This window comes from Pollachius pollachius, assembly GCF_949987615.1.
Source record: "Pollachius pollachius genome assembly, chromosome: 3".
Classification (NCBI taxonomy): Eukaryota; Metazoa; Chordata; class Actinopteri; order Gadiformes; family Gadidae; genus Pollachius; species Pollachius pollachius.
In genome coordinates, this window is record NC_136936.1 from 37,355,298 (window position 1) to 37,378,819 (window position 23,522).

General features: G+C 42.6%; 6 protein-coding genes across 6 annotated transcripts; 1 reads left to right on the forward strand and 5 right to left on the reverse strand.

Moving 5' to 3' along the window:
* Positions 1-488: 488 nt before the first annotated feature.
* On the forward strand, positions 489-2,137 carry LOC307072193 (four and a half LIM domains protein 2; the record flags this gene model as incomplete). The annotated part of the gene is made up of 5 exons (XM_079731398.1): positions 489-644; positions 787-961; positions 1,085-1,254; positions 1,708-1,894; positions 1,986-2,137. 5 exons carry the CDS (start codon positions 489-491, stop codon positions 2,135-2,137), a joined length of 840 nt encoding a protein of 279 aa, XP_079587524.1.
* A 659-nt stretch (positions 2,138-2,796) lies between these two features.
* cUnh2orf49 (chromosome Un C2orf49 homolog) lies at positions 2,797-4,418 on the reverse strand (the record flags this gene model as incomplete). The annotated part of the gene is made up of 4 exons (XM_079731510.1): positions 2,797-3,248; positions 3,431-3,695; positions 3,919-4,079; positions 4,284-4,418. 4 exons carry the CDS (start codon positions 4,416-4,418, stop codon positions 3,192-3,194), a joined length of 618 nt encoding a protein of 205 aa, XP_079587636.1. The 3' UTR covers positions 2,797-3,191.
* Positions 4,419-7,077: 2,659 nt separating this feature from the next.
* Positions 7,078-8,256, reverse strand: gpr45 (G protein-coupled receptor 45; the record flags this gene model as incomplete). The annotated part of the gene is made up of 1 exon (XM_079731195.1): positions 7,078-8,256. One exon carries the CDS (start codon positions 8,254-8,256, stop codon positions 7,078-7,080), a length of 1,179 nt encoding a protein of 392 aa, XP_079587321.1.
* A 5,306-nt stretch (positions 8,257-13,562) lies between these two features.
* On the reverse strand, positions 13,563-14,337 carry LOC307072969 (gamma-crystallin M1-like; the record flags this gene model as incomplete). The annotated part of the gene is made up of 2 exons (XM_079732575.1): positions 14,080-14,337; positions 13,563-13,835 (listed from the first exon to the last, which is right to left on the reverse strand). Exons 1-2 carry the CDS (start codon positions 14,281-14,283, stop codon positions 13,563-13,565), a joined length of 477 nt encoding a protein of 158 aa, XP_079588701.1. The 5' UTR covers positions 14,284-14,337.
* Positions 14,338-16,243: 1,906 nt separating this feature from the next.
* LOC307073844 (gamma-crystallin M2-like) lies at positions 16,244-17,524 on the reverse strand (the record flags this gene model as incomplete). The annotated part of the gene is made up of 3 exons (XM_079733803.1): positions 16,244-16,516; positions 17,075-17,317; positions 17,516-17,524. The coding sequence occupies 3 exons, from the start codon at positions 17,522-17,524 to the stop codon at positions 16,244-16,246; spliced, it is 525 nt and encodes a 174-aa protein (XP_079589929.1).
* Positions 17,525-18,600: 1,076 nt separating this feature from the next.
* Positions 18,601-22,664, reverse strand: LOC307073845 (gamma-crystallin M3-like; the record flags this gene model as incomplete). Its single annotated transcript, XM_079733804.1, has 5 exons — positions 18,601-18,876; positions 19,222-19,464; positions 21,004-21,270; positions 22,104-22,346; positions 22,653-22,664. 5 exons carry the CDS (start codon positions 22,662-22,664, stop codon positions 18,601-18,603), a joined length of 1,041 nt encoding a protein of 346 aa, XP_079589930.1.
* Positions 22,665-23,522: the final 858 nt, after the last annotated feature.

Genomic DNA, 23,522 nt, shown 5'->3' on the forward strand with positions numbered 1-23,522 from the left:
ACTGAAGGATAGGAATACGCATGTACAGACACATATACGCACACACACACACACCAAGGGATACTGTAATGACAGCTGGAGATGAGCAGAATGAGTTGTCAGGGCAAGGTGTCATGGCGGGTGTGGTGGCATGCATAGAGCAGGGCAGAGTGGACTTTCTTTAAGTATGATGGATCGCAGCCATTCCCTTCCAATATCACCTGCTCTGCTTAAACTTCCACAGTCACTTTTCAAAAAAACAGAACCACGAGTTAAGAATAATTAATAAAAAATATTAAAGACCATAATAATGGGAGGAAGATAATCACAATGAGGTAAAACTAAATACACACAGACACACTTCACCTACCAACAGCTTAAAAAAACGAAAAACAATTGGTTGGAAGCAGTCAAATCGTTAATAAGAAGAAGTTACATGGTTAGACTGTATAGCAATGCTCTTTCTCCTGTCCCCTCCTCTGGTATCAGGTGAGCGTTCCACAGCCAACATGACTGAACGCTATGACTGCCACTACTGTAAGGAGTCCCTGTTTGGAAAGAAGTATGTCCTGAGAGAGGAGAACCCCTACTGTGTGAAATGCTATGAAAGCCTCTACTCCAACTCCTGTGAGGAGTGCAAAAAGCCTATTGGCTGCAACACCAGGGTGGGCATTCACACACACACACACACACACACACACATACGACCCATTATATTTGTACTCCATCTTGTACGGTAGTAAACAGGCCATAAAGCGTAAGCCCTGTTCCTTACTGGGACTCTGGTGTGTGTGTTATTTTAAACAGGACCTGTCCTATAAGGACCGCCACTGGCATGAGGACTGCTTCGCATGCTTCCAATGCAAGCGCCCCCTGGTGGACAAGCCCTTCTCCACCAAGGATGAACAGCTGCTGTGCACCGAGTGCTACTCCAATGAATACTCCTCCAAGTGCCATGATTGCAAGAAGACCATCATGCCAGGTGTGGAAGAGGGGTTGATTCATTTTGTATTATTCATCTTTTCAGCACCAAAACCATCCACATATCAATCCGCCAATATTCTTCTTTCCCGCTACGGGTCTCTCCGTTCTCCCTCCACACAAGGTTCCAGGAAGATGGAGCACAAGGGTAACAGCTGGCACGAGACTTGCTTCACCTGCCAGAGATGCCAGCAGCCCATCGGCACCAAGAGCTTCATCCCCAAGGAGAACCACAACTTCTGTGTGCCCTGCTACGAGAAGCAGTTTGCCATGCAGTGTGTGCACTGCAAGAAGGTGTGTGGCATGCTGCTACTCAGGACGAGGAGGATAGGATCTGAAGCTGCGTCCTTTAGTAGAGGAAAAACAAACAGTGTATGGGTATAGCCCCTGCCCACTATCCACATGAAAAAAAAAACTTCTTGTAGACTTCTGGACATTTATGTTAATTAAGAAACAGGGCTATGTTGGTGTCTTTTGGCATCTCTTCCACCAGGGTCTGGTCCAAGAGGATTCAGAGGGCTGTAGCTAGAAACTTTTATTGACTTGTAATGCCGGGTAAACTTAACCTCCAGTAACATGTAACTCATGCAACGACATGCCTATAAAAGGCCATTGTGTCCATATTTACTTTGTATCCTACTATTTACTTACAGTTTTACAGCAACATCGATCCATAGAACTACGTTGTACCCCACTACTATCACTTTTAATCTGAAAAAGTATTTTTCACTCTCTCTGTCCCCTCAGCCCATCACCACCGGTGGGGTGACCTACCGCGAGCAGCCATGGCACAAGGACTGCTTCCTGTGCACCAGCTGCAAGCAGCAGCTCTCTGGCCAACGCTTCACCTCCCGGGATGACTTTGCCTATTGCCTCAACTGCTTCTGCAACCTGTATGCCAAGAAGTGTGCCTCCTGCACTACCCCCATCAGCGGTAGGAACTCCAGTAGATATTTACCTGGTATTTCACCACAATTAACATAGTTTCTTTGTTTCCTGACCTGGTATTTGACTTTTTCTTGTAGGGCTCGGAGGCAGTAAATACATCTCCTTTGAGGAACGCCAGTGGCACAACGACTGCTTCAACTGCAAGAAGTGCTCCGTGTCTCTTGTCGGTCGCGGTTTCCTGACCGACCGTGATGACATCCTATGCCCTGAATGCGGAAAGGACATCTGATCTAACCTAGGACGTATAGAGATGGGGAGTGTCTGTTTAGATGACCATATAATGACGCAGGAACAATGAAGGTACATTCTATCTGAACAAAGCTTATTTACTTTCTGCTATTGTCATCGATGTACAGTATATATGAGCTACTAGAATTAACCTTATTTAAATTAAGCATAGCCTTTATTTTAAGATGAGATTTGAGTGCATGAATGCAATACACTGCAAATCAAAAGTGTGCTTATAAAAAAAGTTTGAAATGAATTAATGTGCTTTAAAAAAGGTATTCCTTTGTGTTGCCCTTAGGAGAATCTGATAAGGATTTGCAAATGTATGCTTTTCAGTGAAGACGGATGTTGAAAGGCTAATGCGCTCTGCATGCGGCAACTTGATACTGTGTTGATGAATTTATGATTTGAATTTGCATGACTGCTGTTATAATCAATAAAAAATAAAAATATGTTGCAGTGATTCATTTATAAATTGTTTTAATGTAAATTGAGATGAATCGTCGATTTGAAAAAGGGTAAAATACAACAACTACCTTTAAAAAGTAGTTTGCTTGGTTTGGAATATTAACAATGTGAAATCAATTCAATGTTTAGTTGTAAAGTGACTAGGTACTTCAGCACATGTATAAACCTTTAACCCAAATAATTTCCTTTGTATTTACATAATATAAATCACAGCTCATAAGAGTGGTATGGCCAAATCAGATAACACATTACCTGCTACATGATCTAAATCAGTTAATTGATAGTCAATCGATGCAGATAAAGTCTTTAATCTGCTTGCTTAATGAGAACAAAACCTAAAATACAGTTATGACCATAGCTCAGTTCATATACAGAGACAGCCCTTCCTTTATACCCAGAAAGGGTAAAGAACATCGCAACACAGACACAGAAGAAGAATCCTCTATTGGTTTTGACCTGATACCATATGTAGGAGTCTCACAAGACAAGAACCACCAGTGGACTCCTCTGGAAGCCGGTGATACAGGGAAGAGAACAAGGGAGGCGGTTTGTACAAAGTCTCACTCTGTGTATGTAAAGGCCAAAGGTCAAGGCCACGTCACATGATGAATCTTTTTCTTCAATTCTGGAGAGTTCAGCACATCCTGTAGAGTTGAAAGAGGAATCAGATATTGCACATATATTCACCAACTATAAAGGATTCATCTGAGCAAAATATAAGTGTATCCATGGAAATTAAAACATTATGTATGCACCGATACGAATTTCTCTACCAACACAGATAGAAAAACAAATACCATGGTCATTTGAGTATATAAATACATACCCTGTTGTCAGATTCCCGTTTTAGGTTGGATGTCTGTGTCTCCCTGGGAGATGACAAATTCAATTGGGAAGAAGAAGAGGGGGAAGGGGAGGACAGTTTGCGTATGGGGTTGGACACGTTGGTTGTAGGAGGGGGTTTTAGCCGGTCAGTACACCCAGTAGCCACAGCGGGAGAATCGGTTTTCCTCATTTTCACTGGGTTGGAGCGGTGGGAGCTGCTGGAGAACACAATCGGAGGCCGTTTTCTGTTGAAGTCCTCTTTAGATCTGGGAACAAGCTCAAAAGATTGCAGGTAGTTAGTTGCAAATTGATCTATCAGTGACAACTCATCAAGTATGACTTGCAGTATTTTATACTACCAATATGCACACGAGAAAGGTTCATGTCTCTTTCATAAAAACCTAACTGCAAGACGAATGCCCAACATGCCTAATGTTAATTGTGTTATTTTCTAATAATATATGTAACTTAAAGCTAGTAAGAACCCACCTGTTTACTTGATGATCAGACGTGTGTCTGCTTCTCCTCTCCTCCATTCGCTTGCCCCACCGGGTGTTGGGCAGCGCTCGTTGAGGGAGTGGTATGACATGCCGCAGGTATAGCGATGTGAGGCCGTCGACACTGTCACCCTCTCCCGCATGAATCTTTTTCTAATACGGGACAGGTCATAATAAGGTAAAAAAAAAAAAAAAAAAAGAAGCAAAACTTAAATCAAATTAAAGCAAAACAAAGTCTGATCGAACCCAACTGGTTGAAGATACACACACACTGTTTAGTCGGAGAGCTACTAATAGGTAGCGATAGAGTTGTATGTCAATACACCGATTCACAAAGCCTTTTCTTGGCATTCGTACCTCATTTAAAAGTAGCTTCATAAATTCCTTGGATAATAGCTCAGGGTGGAGTAACAGATCTGTGTTGCAAGCAGATTTATCGGTGCTTTCTGGTCCCATGGAGCTCGCCATCTTTGAATTAATATTTCCCAGCATCCCTAGCGTCACAGCGAAAAGGGGAGTCTAGTCTGCTGCACACACACACACACACACACACACACACACACACACACACACGCACACACGCACACACACACACACGCACACACACACACACACACAAACAATCACAAACAGCCCACTATCCAATAAAGACATGATCAGTCCTCTACTAGGCTAATATAATACATAGATGGGTCAGACCCACAAAAATAAAAAGCACATCTTATGCACATTTAATAATAGCTTGACTTATTAATAGTTAGTCAAACCCAAGTGGGCTTATATGTTTTATTTAGCAGTTTGAGCAACTTTCATATGATTTGTACCCATGTCATTGGCACATTTATGTCAAACCTAGACAAACACCTTACTTTAAAGCAAGAGGTTATCCAAACATTCGGAGCTCTTACAATTTGGATTGTTATTAAATGCAAATCCATTATTCCAATTTGAAATATTTCTGAAATATTGTTCATAAATATCAAAATCATGTGTTCAATGATTTGGATATTTGTGTTCTATCAACCTGGAGCCTCAATCGTCACTTGTCAACAAGGGATATAACTTTTGAACAAAGATAATTGGTTTATAAATGGGCAAGCTTGGTTGTGTGGTTGTACTAGAATAGTAAGCACCTTTACATAGGCTGCCGGAGAGAAACCACTGATGGCAACATACGTGTTTATTACGCTCAGCATGTTGTGTTAGTCTATGTGTGAAAGAAAAGGCACAAAACCTCTTATTTAGCTTATAATCGCTCATATTGAATTTGTCTATTTATTGCCACCAACATTGGACTGTGAATATTGAAACATGACACAAGATATGGTTAATTAATACGTTATTATATGAAAGACAGAATATGGAGGAATAAAGAATGGATAGATCCATTTCTATAAGGCTGTGTGTGTGTGTGTGTTTGTGTGTGTGTGTGTGTGTGTGTGTGTGTGTGTGTGTGTGTGTGTGTGTTGTGTTACAATTCCAAACACTGAGTCACACAGACAGATATGATTATATTGTTCTGCACTTGTCAGTCTCTTTCCAAAATCTCATGAAATCATTTATTTTCGCCCTTGATCACTACTTATTACTTGAACAAACAGGAATGAACATGAATATTTCAGATATTTTTGGGGGGTTGCTTCAGGATTTTAATGCAATACCCACATTTATTTCTAAGAAGTAAACAACCTTTCTGCATAGGCTCATGTGATTGAAAAATAAGATACCATAGACATTGAGGAGGTATGAGTTGGGTCAAAATCTTTTTCTTTAGAACACATTTTAGGTATTCTGACTACATCTTGGTGAGTAAAAGAAAATACACCAAAGGCGTTTTTTCCAAACACTGCAACAATTTAATTTGATATAATTTACCTGTATGGTTTGGTAATTGGATTTAGACAATTTACTTACTTTGGATATAGTACAGGAGTCATACGTGGATGGATATATGCTCAAGCAGGTTGAGACAAAAATAAATCCAACCTTAACTGGCAATAATTATACTTTATGTTCGACTGTATTAATTCCCATAGGGAAATCAGTACTGCATTTGAGACATCATCTCATCCTAACCTGTCCTATCCTTGTCTGGCATCCCCATGCACCCCATTAACACACGACTGGTAGTGCATTGCATTTTAGGCATGCAACAACTGCAGTATTATAACTGTATTTTGATTAGGTCCTTATGAATCATTTTAAGGTTAATTGTTAAGAAGAGACATATTTTGCCAACTTTCCTTTGATATGCCCCCATTAAAGATATAGTTGACAATTATTACCAGTTAAATAAATCTGGGGTATATGAATAAATTAGCATATTTAAAATACACATAAGCCCTGCTTATTGAATGGTATAACAGCTGGCTATAGCATGTGAGTTGCTAGAGGTTGGTTTCTTCATTCAAAGAGAATAATATTCCATAACAATCAATAGAGGTCTGTAGAAGTATCCCAGCAACACACAGCCCCACCCCCAGATGATAACAATGCTTAATATATGAACACAAACCATAGTATTTGTTCGGCATCCGAGAAAAACATACATGTAGTCCATTACATTTTATTTTAAATACTTGCGTAAACTGTAATACTTAATCATTATATGACTTATCTCATTTGATAATAAATAGAAAGAAAAAAATACTTCCTTTACAATGGCAGTTATTCAGAAAGCATTCTGATTGGACCTTCTTCAACAATCAATCAAACATTTACGAAGACGTACAAAATGTGTTTGTCAAAAAAAGGGGAGGACAAATCAAAGGACACATCATGAATCAACAAACAAACGAACTGTGGTTGGCGTGTTGCTTAGTAACCTGCAAATGTTACTGTCATCATTAAGTCATTACGAACGCTGCCAAAATTTGTATTCTGCCGTAATCTTATAAACAATTCTTTCCTAATCTACACAAAATGCCATATCAAATCGTTAACCCAAATTGGATATCCACAATAACAAGGTTATCATGAAGGTTTATTAATTTTTTCCTTCTTTTTATTCTTATTCAAGTCCGCTTTTTCTTCAGTCACAGCCTGTGCCTGGCTTCAGCCAAATGGGGAGTCCTCCCTCCACAGAGCTCAGTAGTAGCAGTTTCAAACCATTGCTTCACAGTCAATGTCCTCCCATCGTCTCCATCTCCCTCTACACAGCAGACTGCGTCTCACTGCACACGTAGATGTTACTGGGCCTCACGCGCCTACGGCTCCTGCCCGGCACCCTGGGGCACAGCTTGCAGCTCTTGGGCATAAACTCAAGGCAGGCCTCCCTGAACTTCCTGATCCTCCAGCAGTAGATCACTGGGTTGAACACCGTCTTCAGGTAGCTGAGCCACAGCGCGCCCACGCTGACCGGGTAGAAGGCCGAGCTGTAGTAGAAGCGTCTGCTGAACACGGCCAGCAGGCTCACCACCGTGTGCGGCAGCCAGCACACCGAGAACCCGATGAAGAGGATGAGGATGGTGGTGAAGGCGCGCGTCTTGAAGCTCATGTCAACGTTGACCTGCGGGGGGCGCTGCAGCCCCGTCAGGCCCAGCTTGCCCACCTGGTTGAGCGCGGGCAGGCAGGAGTGCTCGCTGGTGTGGTTGTGGATGCGCAGGGCGTTGCGCCGCACCGTGTTCAGGATGCACAGGTAGGAGTAGAGCATGACGCCGAACGGCACGAAGAACACCGCCACCGCCAGCAGCACCGTGTAGCCGCGGTCCGCCACCGACTCGCTGTAGCCCAGCACACACTGCGGCGCCCAGGCCCCGCCGATGCCCGCCGCCCCCGCCCGCCAGCCCACCACGGACGGGAGCGCCACGCACAGGCTCAGCACCCAGGATGCCACGATGAGCAGCTTGGCCCGATGGGGTGTCAGCTTGTCCTGGCGCTGCACGATGATGAGGAAGCGGTCCACGCTGATGATGAGCAGGATGGACACGCCCTCAAGGACAAAGAGCCAGTACAGCATGATGGACGCGCGGCAGAACGCGCCGCCGAAGCGCCAGTCGGCGGTTGCCACGGTGACGGCGGTGAAGGGCATGCAGAGCAGTGACAGCATGATGTCGGAGAAGGCCAGCGTGGCCAGCAGGAGGTTGATGGCCGACCGCATGGCGGGCTTCTGGTAGACGATCAGGCACACGATGGCGTTGCCCAGGAAGCCGATGGTGATCATGAAGATCATGATGGCCGCCAGGGTGACCCGCAGAGTGACGGACATGAGGGGCGTCCCGCCCTCCGAGGGTACGGCCTCCGAGGGTTCCTCCACGCCGCCGGGCTGCATGTAGTCGCAGCCCTCTGGCAGGCTCTCGTTGCAGAACGCCATGGCGGCCATGGCGGCCATGATTGGGCGAGCTGAGCTCAGTTCAGCAGGAGAAGGAAATGTATCTCCATCTTCGTATTTTCACGTTCTGAAGTCCCCCCCGTCCGTTGGTTTTCCATGGCAATATCTGTGACCAGAAGAAGGAAGCATGGGTTACACACTCTCCAATAAGAGGATACATTCACTGTGCTCGCTTTTAATTCACTACGGTATCACTGACAGATAATAATACATTAAAAGTTAAATTAAGGAGGAGAGGAGGGAAAGACTCCAAGTCTTTGAGACAATGCCTCGGGACTCGCTGAGACGATGCCTCGTGTGGGACAGCTGAGAGGGGCTCAGACATTCTGTGGTGTGTCCCGCCGTGACAGGCAGTGTGACTTGCCCCCGATGGAGGGGGCATTAGGTGGCATCCCTGTAAAGGGATGGCTCACAAGCCACACTGGACAGACCACACGGTGACACTGATTATGAGACAATGCTTCTCTCTGGAAAGAGTGCATATGGTTCAAAGCATACTCACAGTCCGTACAGCATTGATGAGGGCCGGTGATGACTGAGGCTGAAAAGTGGATCGCTGATCATGCATACATTTACTGTGCTTTCAATGAATGTGCACCGTCTCTCTCTCACTCACTCTCTCTCTCTCTCTTTCTATCTCTCTCTGCCCCTCTCTCTCTCTCACTCTGCTAAGCTGTGTCTCATCATTGGGTGGTGTAATAGCACTTATTGTAAATCAAAATCTATGAGTAAAAACGATCCTGAAACTTATTCACCTTCAGGAATGTTGCTATGGCATCCATTAGTCATAATACTGGTAACAGCCGGAGAGTATATGTGATGGGTCTGGTGAAGCTACCATAATTGCAAGATTTTATGATCAAATCTGGCTAACTCTATGTGCTCAGCTATTCCTAGGAGAAGAACCAGACATTCCTGGGAGAGAGCCAGCATGGTATTGATAAGGCTCAAATTGTTTAAAGGGGACATATTATGAAAACAACACTTTTCCTGGGATTTGGGGTGTTGTTTTGGGTCTCTGGTGCTCCCACACGCATACAAACTTTGAAAAAAGTCTGTACATGATTTTTTGAGTGAGATACGCATTTCTGAAAGTACCCTGCCTACAGTTACCAAACAAGCGAGTCAGTTTCAGCGCCCCCTCCTACTTAGGAAGGGGGCACATTTGAATATTACCTCCCACTTCCCCACTCCCCTCCAATCAGAGCATAGCTAAGATTTTGTGGACCAGCGGACGAGCAGCTCCGGCGGGGGGAACTCGGCGGCAGCTCAACTCCGGGAGTACAATCCCTTTCTCTGCAGGACTGCCTCCCCCCGCCGGAGCTGCCGGACTGCCGCCGAAGCTTTGGCGGCAGTCCGGAGGAGGAGACATGGAGGAGAAGGGATTGTACTCCCAGAGCTGAGCTCCCGGAGGACACCCGCCAGAGCAGCCGGAAAGCTTCGGCAGCAGTTAAGCATATCAGTTCGGCATATCAGCTCCCGGAGTACAATCCCTTTGTCCTCCATGTCGCGGTTCATGGACTTCAGAGAGTCAAGGCCAAAGTTCCTTTCCCCCAATACTCCTCAACCATGGCCGACATATTCCCCACTACGAGTCTTTACTTGTTGTGAAAGTGCCAGAGACGTCAGACGCAGTCTTTATGATTCATAATATCATCTTAGCTTTTGGCCGGCGCACTTAGCTTTTGGCCGTGATATTAGATAGAGTATTATATAAATACCTATATATAATATTATCATTATTATATTATATTATATTATATAGATATAGAGCTCCAGGAGTCCGCAGACGGCAACAATCCCTTCTTCTGCAGGCTGTGGTTCAGTCTGACAGCTCATTGGTCAATGGGCACCAGAAACAGCGCATTCTGAAGGGACTGAAACAAAGGAGAATAGCGGTAGGCGAGATTTTTCCTAAAAGCTATTTCCAGCAAACAGCTTCAAAAACATGTTTTCTGGAACTCAAATACTATGTTTACTTATTGTGAAAACGCCAGAATATTTCACCTTTAAGGATCATATTATTGTGAATTGTGTCACTCCTTCAAGGTCAAATGATCTGTGAGCAACAGATGACCGAGCAATACAAAAAAGAAAAAAAAATTAGATCCTGCTCAGGGAAATATATCAATCATCCTGAATGATGTCATCCTGAATGATGACACTATATCATTAATGACTGAATGATATAGTGTATGCATGTTATAAGGAAATCAAAACTTTATGCAAAATCTTAAATCGACAGACATTACAACAATGCTTAGACATAGGCTAGGCTAGACTTAGGCTAGTTCGATCCCCAGCTCCTCCTAGCTGAGTGTTGATGTGTCCCTAAGCAAGACACTTAACCCTAACTGCTCCTGACGAGCTGGCTGTCGCCTTGCATGGTTGACACTGCTGTCGGTGTGTCAATGTGTGTATTAACCAACTACTAATATGTCAAGTCATCAGTTCCCCCCCAAAAAAGGAAAATGCTAAAAGGGGGTTTTCAGATTCCAAGACAAAACATTGTACGGGCTACAACAGCATAGTGTTACTAGCTGTTGCCAAGGGAACAGGGTCACCATTTCCATGGCAACAAGAAACCCCCCAATCTCATCCCATATTCCAAAGTCTGTGAAAAAAAATACGCTGTTGTTTTTGTTGTTGTTTCCATGAAGACGACATACATTTAGAAACCAGAAGGGCACAGGCACATTCAACAATTTAGTGTGATTAACAAGTCACTATAGTTATAGTCACTATGGGCTATGGCCATACATTGATCATGAACAATAACACAAATAAATATGCAGATGGGAGTAAGTCTGTGTGTGTGTGTGTGTGTGTGTGTGTGTGTGTGTGTGTGTGTGTGTGTGTGTGTGTGTGTGTGTGTGTGTGCATGCTTGTATGCGTGCGTGCGTGCGTGCGTGCGTGCGTGTGTGAGAGAGAGAAAGACAGAGAGGGAGGTTTGTATTGTGAGGTATCCTTGTAAAAGCCTCAAATTAATGAATTGACATCCATTTGATTAACTGGTCATTTCAAATTACGAAGGGGGCTGTCATATAAGCCTTACACAGAATTAAGCCTTCTCGATGATATATTGTCATAGCCTGCAGGGAAATCTTATTTGAAAAGCATTATGATTTGTGCTTCTCATGTGTTGTCCACGTGAGCTTGTTAAATGATCCGATTGATTTATAGGTTTAATTTTGTAATTGTGTTTGTATTCTACGTAATACATATGTTGATTACCCCTGCATATGGGAGTTTTCAATTGAATAATCTATGACCATGTAATTGTATCATTTAGCTGCACATTTTATGTGTGCTTTGACTGTTGCATGTCAATCGCTAAATTGGAACAGATGAAACATCCCCACTGCAGGCCTTCTGTTTTTCTCAGATTTGTATGATGATGCCCTCCTCGACTAAGCCGTCCTTCCTCCTCCTGTTTCTTCCCGTTTGCTCATTTTCTCTACCTCAAGACAAAAATATGCAAATATTCAAATGTGACTAAAAATGCCACTATAATGCCTACTATGTCGAATATAAAAATGCCTGATGTAGATATAGCCAATTTAAGAGAAGATAGGATCAACTATTTCAAGCGTCAGGCAGGTCTGGTTAGGTAAGAGAGTAAAAAAAAGAAAAGAACATCACTATAAAAAAAATCTTGAGTTGCTTACCTTGGCAGGCGAATTAAGGATGAAAGGGGATTGGCGCGGCGTTTCGCGTCATGTGTGCCAGAGCAGCCACTGCAGATGAATAGACATCCATGGCGAGTAGGGATCTATGTGGATGGCGAGCGCTCCGCTTGAATATGATGATACTTTCCCCGTTTCACTACGGCTTATCGATTGGCATCACGCGTGCCGCCTGCTGATGCTGACGCGCGAGGAGACGAGCGGCAGCCACCCATTTAAAGGTGCAGTAAGCCTAGGCTACGCAAAAAGACGTCGCTTTGACAAAACATTGGCCCAGCCTAAATTACTACGGGAGCGTAGTGTACGGAAGCATAATGCATTCACTTGAGAAAATAATTGCATTACCATGACAAATGACATCAATAGAAGTGAGGTTGTTGTTAACGGAATTCATTCGGTGCATTAGCTAATCGTACAGAAACATAAGGGAAAAATACCTTTTGTAGATGTTGTAGTGAGCTTGTTTATGCTATTCACTTAAGTCCCAACAAAACACAGTATGTTCCTGTGACGTTGCGTTTGGGACGTTACATTTTCGACACGTGATTACAGTTAGTTACCATTTGTAACGGTGCTACACGTCGTCGAAAAGCTGAAACGCAACAGGTATTCTATAGTAGTTGACTATGGAACATAAGACCTACATAAGAAAAAACCTACATACGATTCTATGTTAGACTGTTAGTAAGTCTTTAATTCTGTCAAGTCCAAATATTGACAGTGTGGTCAGCTGTTTCCCATACGCCCTTCCCTTACAGCTTTTGTGTTGTGAAACAGCAGCTGTTTCACACTTTCTCACGTAGTATCCTAACCTTTCTTCCAAATGTTCACAATTAGTCCTTCTTGTGTTAATGTGAAATATACTTCAGGAGGTGAATAAAATGAGGTAAAGGAAGCTTAAAAATGTTGGTCTATCTATGTAACTAGCTAAACTTGCTAATAGGCACTATACTTCAGTGGACTGCAAACAGTGAAAACAAACTGAAAGAAAACCTAACTGAATGCATTTGCCGCATAGGCTAATTGCCACTGTTGACCTCTGCCTCACTCAAAGCAGTGTTTAAAGTGTGTATTTTTCTTCAAAAATCTCCAATAGCAAGTTCTAAGGAATACTTACATTTAAAACGCAAATCTCCTCCCATAAAATATGCCTCCAAAGTAATACCTTGTTACTCTGAAGCAGATACTAACTGCCATATCGAATATGCAGCCATCACTCTTGGCTGATTTCTATTCTAGTTTCTAAATTTATTTGGCATTGCATTGTGTCAATCAAGTAACACATTATTTCTCTGTTGACTGGTTATCAGCTTTTTGGGGCTATATCAGCTTTAAACTCACACTCACACTTGTACTTACTAAACAAAAAGTTAGTTGTAGTTGAGGTTATGTGGTGGGCCATGGTGATAACTATCATTATCATCTGAAAGTTCAAAGTATATACCTGTAGATTTAATATTGAGCACAACCCCTGGCTCTAACATAGTCTAAACCTGGGATTTTTCCAACGCTGTTGGTTGACCCAATGCTTAACCCAACAAGAAATAAAACGTGCAAGCATCATAGTTATGTTACATGTAGCATTTATTCATGTTATTCAGTGAAACATCTTCAGGGGGTCTAACACATGTCAGTGATACGCCTCATGCTCATGAACCTCTGGCCGCTCATCATCTCCCTGAAGCTCCTGTACTCTCCGGGCCTCATGTACATCATCCTTCCCTTGTAGTGGGGCTGCTCGTACATCAGCCAGTGTCCGTCCATCACGTGGCAGGACTGGCAGTCGGACATGCGGTAACGCTCCTGGATGTTGTCACAGTCGTCCATCATCTCGTTGGACTGACCACCGAAGTTCTCCCTCTCGTAGATCTTCATCCTGAACTGGCCCCTGTGCTGTAATGCATATAATCAGAGAAACAATGTCAGCACACTCATAACCACATCATTGTCCATACCAGTCGAACTGGGTATGCTTTACTAGTTTAACTTGGGTAGGGTAATATTTGTCCTGGTGGAGAGTTATCAGTTGAACTGGTGGAGAGCTATCAGTTGAACTGGGTGAGAGTTATCAGTGGCACTGGGTGAGAGCAAACTTTTGTGTGAGAGTAATAGTTGAAGCGTTGGTGAGTTATCTTACGAAGGGGATCATCCTGCAGGACCTGATGTTGTCAAACATCATTCCCATGCTCTGCATGCGGTTCATGTCGTTGTACTCTCCCCTCCTCATGAAGAACTGCTGGCCCATGTAGTTGTTCCTCTCATAGAGCATGAAGCAGCCACTCTCCACCCTGCAGGACTGGCACCTGCTCAGGTAGGAGGACATGTCGGAGCAGTCGCTCATGCACTCATAGGAGCGACCCTGGAAGTTCTTCTCCTCGTAGAAGGTGATCTGAAAAAAAAGATGTGGGAAGCAAAATCAAGGTTTACCTATGGAGCTTGGAAAAATGGCATATATTTTTCAGAACAGCTTGAGTCTTTGGTAGAGTAATCTCAATCAACATATGGATTTAAAAATAAAACTATTATTGATCAGTTACTTAAATTTAAAAGCAACATGAGTTTACCTTGCCCATCATGATGGATTAGTAGGGAGGTAGTTCCGCAGTGGAGGTAGGAATTCAACTTGCTGTGCCAACTGGATGCTCCACAGACCCTTTTATACAGAATCCATGGGACCGCGTTCTGTTGTTATTCAAAGGTGCAAAGCTGATGACCCGGCAAAACGGGGGTTTTTGCTGAACAGGGCCTATATGTGCATGCCAATGGATTTTCATCCATACACTTCTGGCAGTGGTGACCTCCATTGTCCATTATGAGCATAACCTTTGTTTGAGTGTCGTTCTCTGTCAGAACGTTCTGTCATATCGTCTGATGCCCACCAAAGGGACATAACTGGCTCTGCAATCAAACCGTCGTTTCTTTACCTTATTTTTGAACAATTCTAAGTAAAAAGTTATAGGATAGGCTATTTTTTTATATCACTATTAGAACAAATGTAGTTGTAAATTGTAGTTCTTTATATGTTCATATTTACTGTTTTCTGGTAACCTTTTCGTTGTTTTACTGTCCTCCAATTATCATTTTGTGACACACAAATTCTCGTCTTGGATTTATCCCCTTTTTCTTTATATCTTAATGAACCCAGACTCAGCCAACATAAATAGTATGATTTCATTTTTCCAATTGAATATTCTCAGCATGTTAAATAAAATTAGGATAAACGTTTATTAGAGAAGCAAATATAGATTACAGATGATGAAATAGACTATCTATTAATTTTGATATATAACTTTAAAATCTTTAACTCTCTTTTACTTTAGAGAAATTTCTATGATCATAATAAGATAACAACCCCCATTTAGAGAGAATTAATATCTTAGTTCTATGTAAGGCTGTATTGAATATCGTTTATGTTTAAAGCGTTAACACATTAAGGTAAAGCATGACTGCATGATTATAAAAGTCTGTAGAAAATATAGAAATAAGATTTTAGTTAAACACATATGTTTGTCATTTTTCCAAAACAACTCCAGCAAAGATAAGTAGATTTTGTGGATATGAGAGTGGATCTTTTTTGTGTGTGTGTTTCTTTTAGGTGCATAAGTGATCATTCCAAGTGAATGCAGTTCAGTGAGTGATTATTGGTAAGCTTAGTAGGAACCCTATGATAACTGTATTTAATGGCTTTCAATTGTAAACATTATTATAGAATAGGATGGGGAGGATGAGGACTGTGGTGATGATGATACATTGTATCATATACTGTCAAGAGCCTAGTCATGATAAAAAAAAATCCTATGTATATAATGATTATGATAATGATAAAAATAATGATAAGTCAAGAAAGGGGGAAAATAATAAGGAATAAGGAGCCAAAAAGTCAAAGCCAATGAGCCTAGATCTCAATTTACTATATAATATTATATATTCCACATTTCACTTTGCAGATTAAATCAGATAAAAAGCCCTCATTGGTAATCATTCATCGTTCCTTGTGGGGCACTGTGAGGTTTATTCATGTTGGATCAACCATTGCAAATGACCAACTGGTAGTTTAATGACCGTGAAATGAAGAACTAACTGAAGCGTGGGACTATTTGGGGATCAGATCAGCAGTGAAGAAATACATGAAGAGAGGGGTGGGGGGTGGCCATGAAATATGTCCAGGTCTATACGACCTTGACATTTGTCTTCGATGTAAAATGGAGAACACCACAAAACACTTTCCAAGAAGCCGTTTTAAAAATTCAACATCTTTAATAACAGTTGTATATTTACAGCAGGGGTTTGCTACACAATGGCTAAAATTCAGTGACCCTCCTGAAGGAGCCCACGATGGAGCAGGTGGCGCACCACTCGCGATACCTCCGGTACTCCCCGGAGCGGAGGAGGTACTGCCTGCCCCGGTAGTTTGGGTACTCGTAGAAGATCCAGTAGCCGTTCATGACGTTACAGGAGTAGACGTGGCGGTGGTGGAAGCGGTCGGACACACAGGGACAGTCGTCCATGAACTCCATCATGTGGCCGCTGAAGTCGGCCTTCTCGTAGATCCGCATCCTGTAGGAGCCGCGATACTGCGGCGCCAGCAGGGAAAAACACCACAACAATAAGGGTTATTATTATTATTACTATCGTTATCATTATTATTATTACTATCATTGTTATGATTATCCTTATCATCATTATTATAATTATCATTATTAAAATCATTATTGTCATTATTATCATCATTATTATTATTATCATTTTATTAATATTATTATTATTATTATTATTATTATCTATCCTTATCATTATCATAACTATTATCATATGCTTTATTGCCCCCAAGCATGGTTCCGTATGTAAAAACAAACCAACAAATATCTTAGTTTCCCCCAGAGATTGGCCCATCCACTAAGTCCTTCATTTAGTTTCCTAAAGTCTCAGCCCGATGTCAGAAGGGGCAAGGAAGGGGGGTGTGGGGGTCCAGAATGTAAACACAAACAAACAAGAGGGAAACCCTTGGTTTCCCCAGAGTTGGACCCGGCTGCCATGACAACAACCTCTCGATCCGACTGTCTTTGACCTTCGGGGAGATTGGATGGAGCTGCTCCTCGAATCCCAAGGGACCATCAGCTCCCAATGCTTACCATGGGGATCAGTCGGCAGGAGCGGATACAGCTGCTAAAGCCCATCCACCTCTGGTAGTCGGGGTACTCGCCCCTCCTCATGAAGTACTGGTGGCCCATGTAGCCAGGCCGCTCGTAGATCATGAAGCAGCCGCTCTCCACCCGGATGGAGTTGCAGCGGCTGAAGTAGGAGTGCAGGTCGGTGCAGTCGTTGCTGCACTCATGGCTCCGGCCCTGGAAGTTCCTGTCCTCGTAGAAAATTATCTGTTTTTTGTTTTTAAAAAATGAAAAATGGGAAATAAGGGTGAATCCCGTTAAATATATAATTGAATAAAGGTATTTTGAAGATGAATTTTGAATTGACGTTGTGCGTCACATTTAAACATGAAAAGTGTATTGAATTGTGGCAATGTTTATTATTATTTAGGAAATAGAGGGAGGAAAATAAAATCACACACTGACCTTGCCCATGGTCTCCGTTGGAGGGATTCCACATGTTTTCAGGGCTTTTTATACCACCTCTTGACAAACAAAGTATTGTTATTCAAATACTTGCCGTGTTGTATTTGAAGGCTACTAGCACATGTTTAGCTTATTGTCAGGGTCACAACATTCGGCCAGAAATATGGATTTTCTATTTGGAAAAAAAAGGATAAATAATTAACAGGTTTGGTGTTTTGATGTGCATGGACAAAGGAAGAGACTAGTATGGTATCCACGCATCCAGTGGACAATGGCTGCAGAACAATATGGAACAGCCCTCTCGCATTAAATAAGTTGGCTCACCGAGCAGGAAGCCATTCTCTCCCCTACGGGTCTGCATTAGCCACCCTACCGTATGCTAATAAATATGTGTATAGGGTATTAAGAAGCTGAAATTATATAGACAACATGATATAAATAGATTATTGTAGATGTCAGTATATGTGACCTTAGCACACACGCACGCATGCACGCACACACACACACACACACACACCACACACGCACACACACACACGTGATCACAAGGTGATCAGTAAGGTCAGAGTATGGGCTCCATCTCTAAAGCAGAGATGTCTTTATGGACATGGATATACATGAGGCCACATATTTTTTATAATTTTGACAATTTTAACAAGCATTAGATCTGAAGAGTGAACATTGTTGTTATGTGTTGATATGGATACGTGGATTTGATGTTTGGTCATGAGGAGCCAGAAGCCGATTCCTTTTTTAGGATTGTTGTGTTTTGTTTCCTACTGTTAACTGTAGAGATAACAATATTTACACTTAACAATATCAGATAATATCAGAAAACACAGTGTTAGAACCAAGGACAATCATTTACCATCGATATTTGTTCTTACGGTCTTTGGGGTAATTTATTGAAGGAGATAATTCAAGCAAATTCAAAGAGTTTACAGGTCAGGGTTATGGTGAATAAAAAAAATATATGAAGTTGTTTTTTGCAAACTTAACAGGAATCGGACTCATTAACCATTTAATTTGTTTTGTTACGGCAAATATCTTTATATGGTACGGGCGTCCGCAGACTGCAGAGAGTGTCAATAGTCCATGATGCGTCTGATGGAGCCCACCCTGGCCGTGCTGCCGCCCCACTCGCTGAAGCGGTTGTACACGCCGGGCCGTATCAGGTACATCTTCCCCCGGTAGTGAGGATGCTCGTAAAAGAGCCAATGGCCGCCCTTCACATTGCAAGAGAAGATGTCGCTCTTGTGGAAGCGCTCTGCCACGTTGGGACAGTCGTCGGCCAGGTCCATGACCTGACCCCCGAACTCTATCCTCTCGTACAGACGCATGGTGAAGGCCCCGGACTCTTGCTATTGGATGTGAAAGAGAAAAAGATTCACCTACGAGGGTCCGGTTCTGAAGGAGGCCCGGGCGAATTGCTAAGCACATGTTTCCCTAACAGAAATTACAGAGAACTGTAGACGTTAGTAAAGGTTAATACAAAATGGATAAGTCCTTAGGTCTCTTGACTAAGAACAGGCCTATGACTCCAAACTTATGAATGTAGGTCCTGGGTGATTTTTTTCAACACTGTGAAAGGTTAAACCTGCACTATATTTCCCCATTAGTGGAGTAAATAGCTGCAGTTCTAAAGTGACATAGAGCAGATTTAAGTAACTGAGTGAACTGATATTCCCTGTGGACATGGGGCTCACTGCGGGAATGAGGCGACATGAGCGGATGGAGTCATTGCAGCCCATCCAGCTGTGGTAATCGGGGTAGTCGCCCTTCCTGAGGAAGTACTGGGTGCCCGCGAACTCCAGACTCTCGTAGATCATGAAGGCGCCACTCTCCACCCGGATGGAGTTGCAGTGGTTCAGTTGACACAACAGGTCCCTGCACTCAGACGTGCACTCAACACTGGGGCCCAGGAAGTCCCTTTCCTCGTAGAATATTACCTGGAAAAAGAGCAGCAGAGCAGAAAACGACAAAAAACAAGATTCTGAAAATACACCTCCCCAAAATGAATACATTTTGTTGCCAGTGAGAAGGGTTGTCTTCACGCACATGGGATCGATTGGCAAGATGGCCCAATGAAGAAAGAGATGTTCTGATTGGTCAGAAATTACCTGGGGCTTATATAAAATATTTAACTAGCTTATAGAATGGAAGAGGCACAGACAACCGGAACAGATATTTCAGATCACTTAACTAGCTGATAGAGGGCTGTAGCATTTCTAAGAATTAAGTCTCAAATGATAGTTCTTAATTATATTGCTCATGAAGAGATTGTGCAGCAAGCATATACCCATGGGTCGGGAAGCAAATCTGCCACTTCATCTTCTTGCTAACTCGAGGCAAGACTCAATGTCATCATAGTGAAAATAACAACCCATAGTGGTCCCTCCAGCCCCCTGATCCTGATGTTTACCTTCCCCATGCTGGCTGTCGTGTGGTGTTGGGCCCTCCCCTGCTGCTTAAATACTGTCATATATATAGAGAAGCCAATGTGCTAACTCTGCATGTGCTATTCATATTGTAATACACTGCATAGTACAGTGTGGGACTACAGCGGTGGTTAAGTGTTATTGATTTTGAGTGTTTTGCGTGATGAAGCTTGAGGACAACTGTGTTTAGCTGATTTGCAGTAACTAATGTATTCAAGTTCATTGATACCAAATAACATCACTTGACTCTTGATGTGTCAATGACCTTGACACTACCTTTATGTAAAACGTTTTTAAGAGAAAAAAAACACTGAATTCAAATTCTAAATATTAACCATCTATGGCCTTGATTGTGAAAGTGCTGTGTTGCCCCTTTCAGGAAAGTGCCTCTGTAAATCATATTATAAGGTATATCTTACAAATATTATGTTTATTATAATTTAATTTTGTTTTTGTTAATAGTTTTTTTTGTTAATATCAAATAAACATGAACATAGAACTCTCTGACCGACCACAGTAGGCCTACTGTGTGTTTAATGAGCCTACTTTAATAACTGGTGGAAGTGTTCTAATGCAGGTTATATCCAGCAGAACAGAACACACTAATGGATCCTCTCTCTTGCTACAGCTAATGTTTACTTAATTGGAATTTGAGGTTGACTTATTTTGGTTAATATTTTGGTGAATTCAACATTGTTTCTAAACAACATTGTGTTAATATAACCTAGTTGAACAAGTGAGGGAGTCATAGCAACAGTTTAGGCAGAGGATAGTCGTGCACCACTGGAAGCATGATACCAAGTCATAAGTGAGGACACTGGAGGCTTGGTGGTCAGTGTCATAGCGGCCATTTTATTCAGGAGTCTGACCAGGGCCAGGATGTTGGGACAGTGCCCTCTGGTGACATCCCCGCCGGCCGGGAAGGCGCCGGCGACGTGCATGGAGCAAGAACAAAACTGCAAACTCTTGAGCGCTGACCCCATTTTATTCAGTGTGTGAAACAAGGCAAAGAGGAGACATTTCACGAGAACCGTGGTTCTGTCTTTAGAGATCCATGACGCGCCTGATGGAACCGATCTTGGGGTTCATGCTTCCCCAGTCGTTGTACCTCCTGTACTCGCCGGGGCTCACGTAGTAGTGGCGGCCCCTGTAGTTGGGCTGCTCGTACATCAGCCAGTGGCCGTCCATCACGTTGCAGGAGTTGAAGTCGGACATGTGGAAGCGGTCCATGAGGTTGGGGCAGTCGTCGTTCAGCTCCATCATCTGGCCGCCCATGTCAGCGCGCTCGTACATCCTCATCCTGAAGTTACCGCGGTGCTGTAGGGGGACAGGAGCGGGGGGACAGGTGTTCAGACAGGCTGGAGACGGGCCTGAGCTTTGGGGGTCATTTGTATACGGCGTCCCACAGGGGTGGCCAGAGGGGGGGGGCATGGACCTCTTGATACAATCGCCTCGGTGTTGTATGCCTAATATGCATAACAGGCTTCTGTCGGATATTTTACATTAGCAATTCATTTTAATGCATGGCAAGCTAGCCCCAGTAAATGCTTTGTTCCTTAAAATCAAGGTGCTCCTTTAAATGAAAGCTGTATTTGTCTTTATAAGGAAACTGACAACTAGCCTATTTGAAAAACACAAAATCACATTAAACATGTACATACACAGATACATAACACATTACAAAAGGATTATTTTTTAACTCAAAATGTTAATTTGATTTTGGTGTGTAGCGTGTGCACCAACACTTTAATTGACCTTATCCTGCCACCCCGATGACATTTTTTAGGGACGCCACTGTCTATGAATGATAAATCTTTCATTATTCAATAGAATGATTTAACGTAGATCAGATATTTGGTCAGAAAATCAACCTCTAGGTTAGTGGCCTAAAGTTCCTACACGATCTATGTAACATAAGTAACGTCTATAACTCTTAGTGAATACAATATATAGCCTACAGGATATATAATCAAAACATAGGCTAGGTTTTCAAGAAAATGTTGAACATATGCATTAGTGATTACAGCCCAAAATGACTGGAATTTAAATCTGTATCCCAGTACCAACACCTATCGGTTAAGACACGTGGAAAGACATACTACTAGGGCTGTGCTAAGAATTCAACACAATTGCGTATCAAGGTAGCCTACCATGGGGATGTGGCGACAAGACCTGACACAGTCGTTCATGCCCATCATGCGCATGTAGTCGGAGTACTCGCCCCTCCTGGCGAAGAACTGGTTGCCCATGAAGTTGGGGCGGTCGTAGATCATGAACATGCCGCTCTCCACGCGGATGGACTGGCAGCGGTTGAACATGGTGTGCAGGTCGGAGCAGTCGTTGCTGCACTCATAATGGCGGCCGCCAAAGTTCTTGTCCTCGTAGAAGATAATCTAGACGAAGGGAAGCAAAGTCTGTGTTAGATGAAAATCCATTAAAGGGGGGAATCCTTTCATGATTAGACAAAGTTTTTTGTAAAAATTGTAGTACATGTTATTAGATTAGACTAAATTGTCCAATGTAGATCGTCATACTCATCCACATCCACATCCAAAATGGCCGACATGAATACACTTTGTAAAACATCAGGTCCAGATGTGCAAGTCCATGCATTTCTCTTTTCTCTCTCTGTGTTACTCTTTACATTTTATGTCTCAATTTTTATGTTAAGAACAAAATAGAAGGAGTCAAACACCAACCTTGCCCATCATGGTTGCGGTTGGCTTGTAGCTGATTTCTGTGCTTTGGTAAAGAGTCGGGAGGTCAGCCTTATATATCCGCTGCCACAGCAGCCCCGCCCATGTGTTTGTGTTTGTGTGCCACAGTGTGTGTTGTCATTCAAATGAGGCCTGTTGTCAGCAGCACAAACTCCACAGTGTGACTTTTCCTTTGACCCGACCTGGAATGTTCAACATCACTGCTGAGTAATATTAACTTTGTCTTGTCCTCTCATATCCACGTCAATCAAAGTGTTGTTACATGAAGACCTTATAAGAGCAGACATTAGGGTTCCTGCACATGTTAAACTACATGTTTTAAACATGCTATAACTGGTGTCACTGTAGATTCATTAAGAAGTCGGACTAAAAATATGTCATGTTAGAAAACAAATCACAACCCATCAATAACCAAATTTCACAATATATCAAATAATAAATTGTATAATTCATCTGTGGAAAATAATATAGATGGAAGGTGATCACTTTATGGGAATTAACAATAAAAATAATTCTCTCTATTATTCAACAAGGAACAGGGAGAAAGTAGAGACAAAATTATGTTGTATTATATTTGGGACAGTTTCTGTGTAGACATTAGCTGTTGTTTTCCACGTGTTGATATTGTAGGGAGTTGCTTGTGTTAAATATCACAACCCATAGGGGACCCTCACCTATGAATGGGCCAAGGGTACCCCACTAGTGTTCCTAGTAATCCTCAGCAGAACGAATGGAAAGTCAACAGCAGACCTGTAATACAAAACCTTAAACTCCCTCATCCAGAGCGGTTCAAGTCCTTATGGCTTTATGATACAAACACTGTGACATACAGTGTGACTTAAATAATTTATA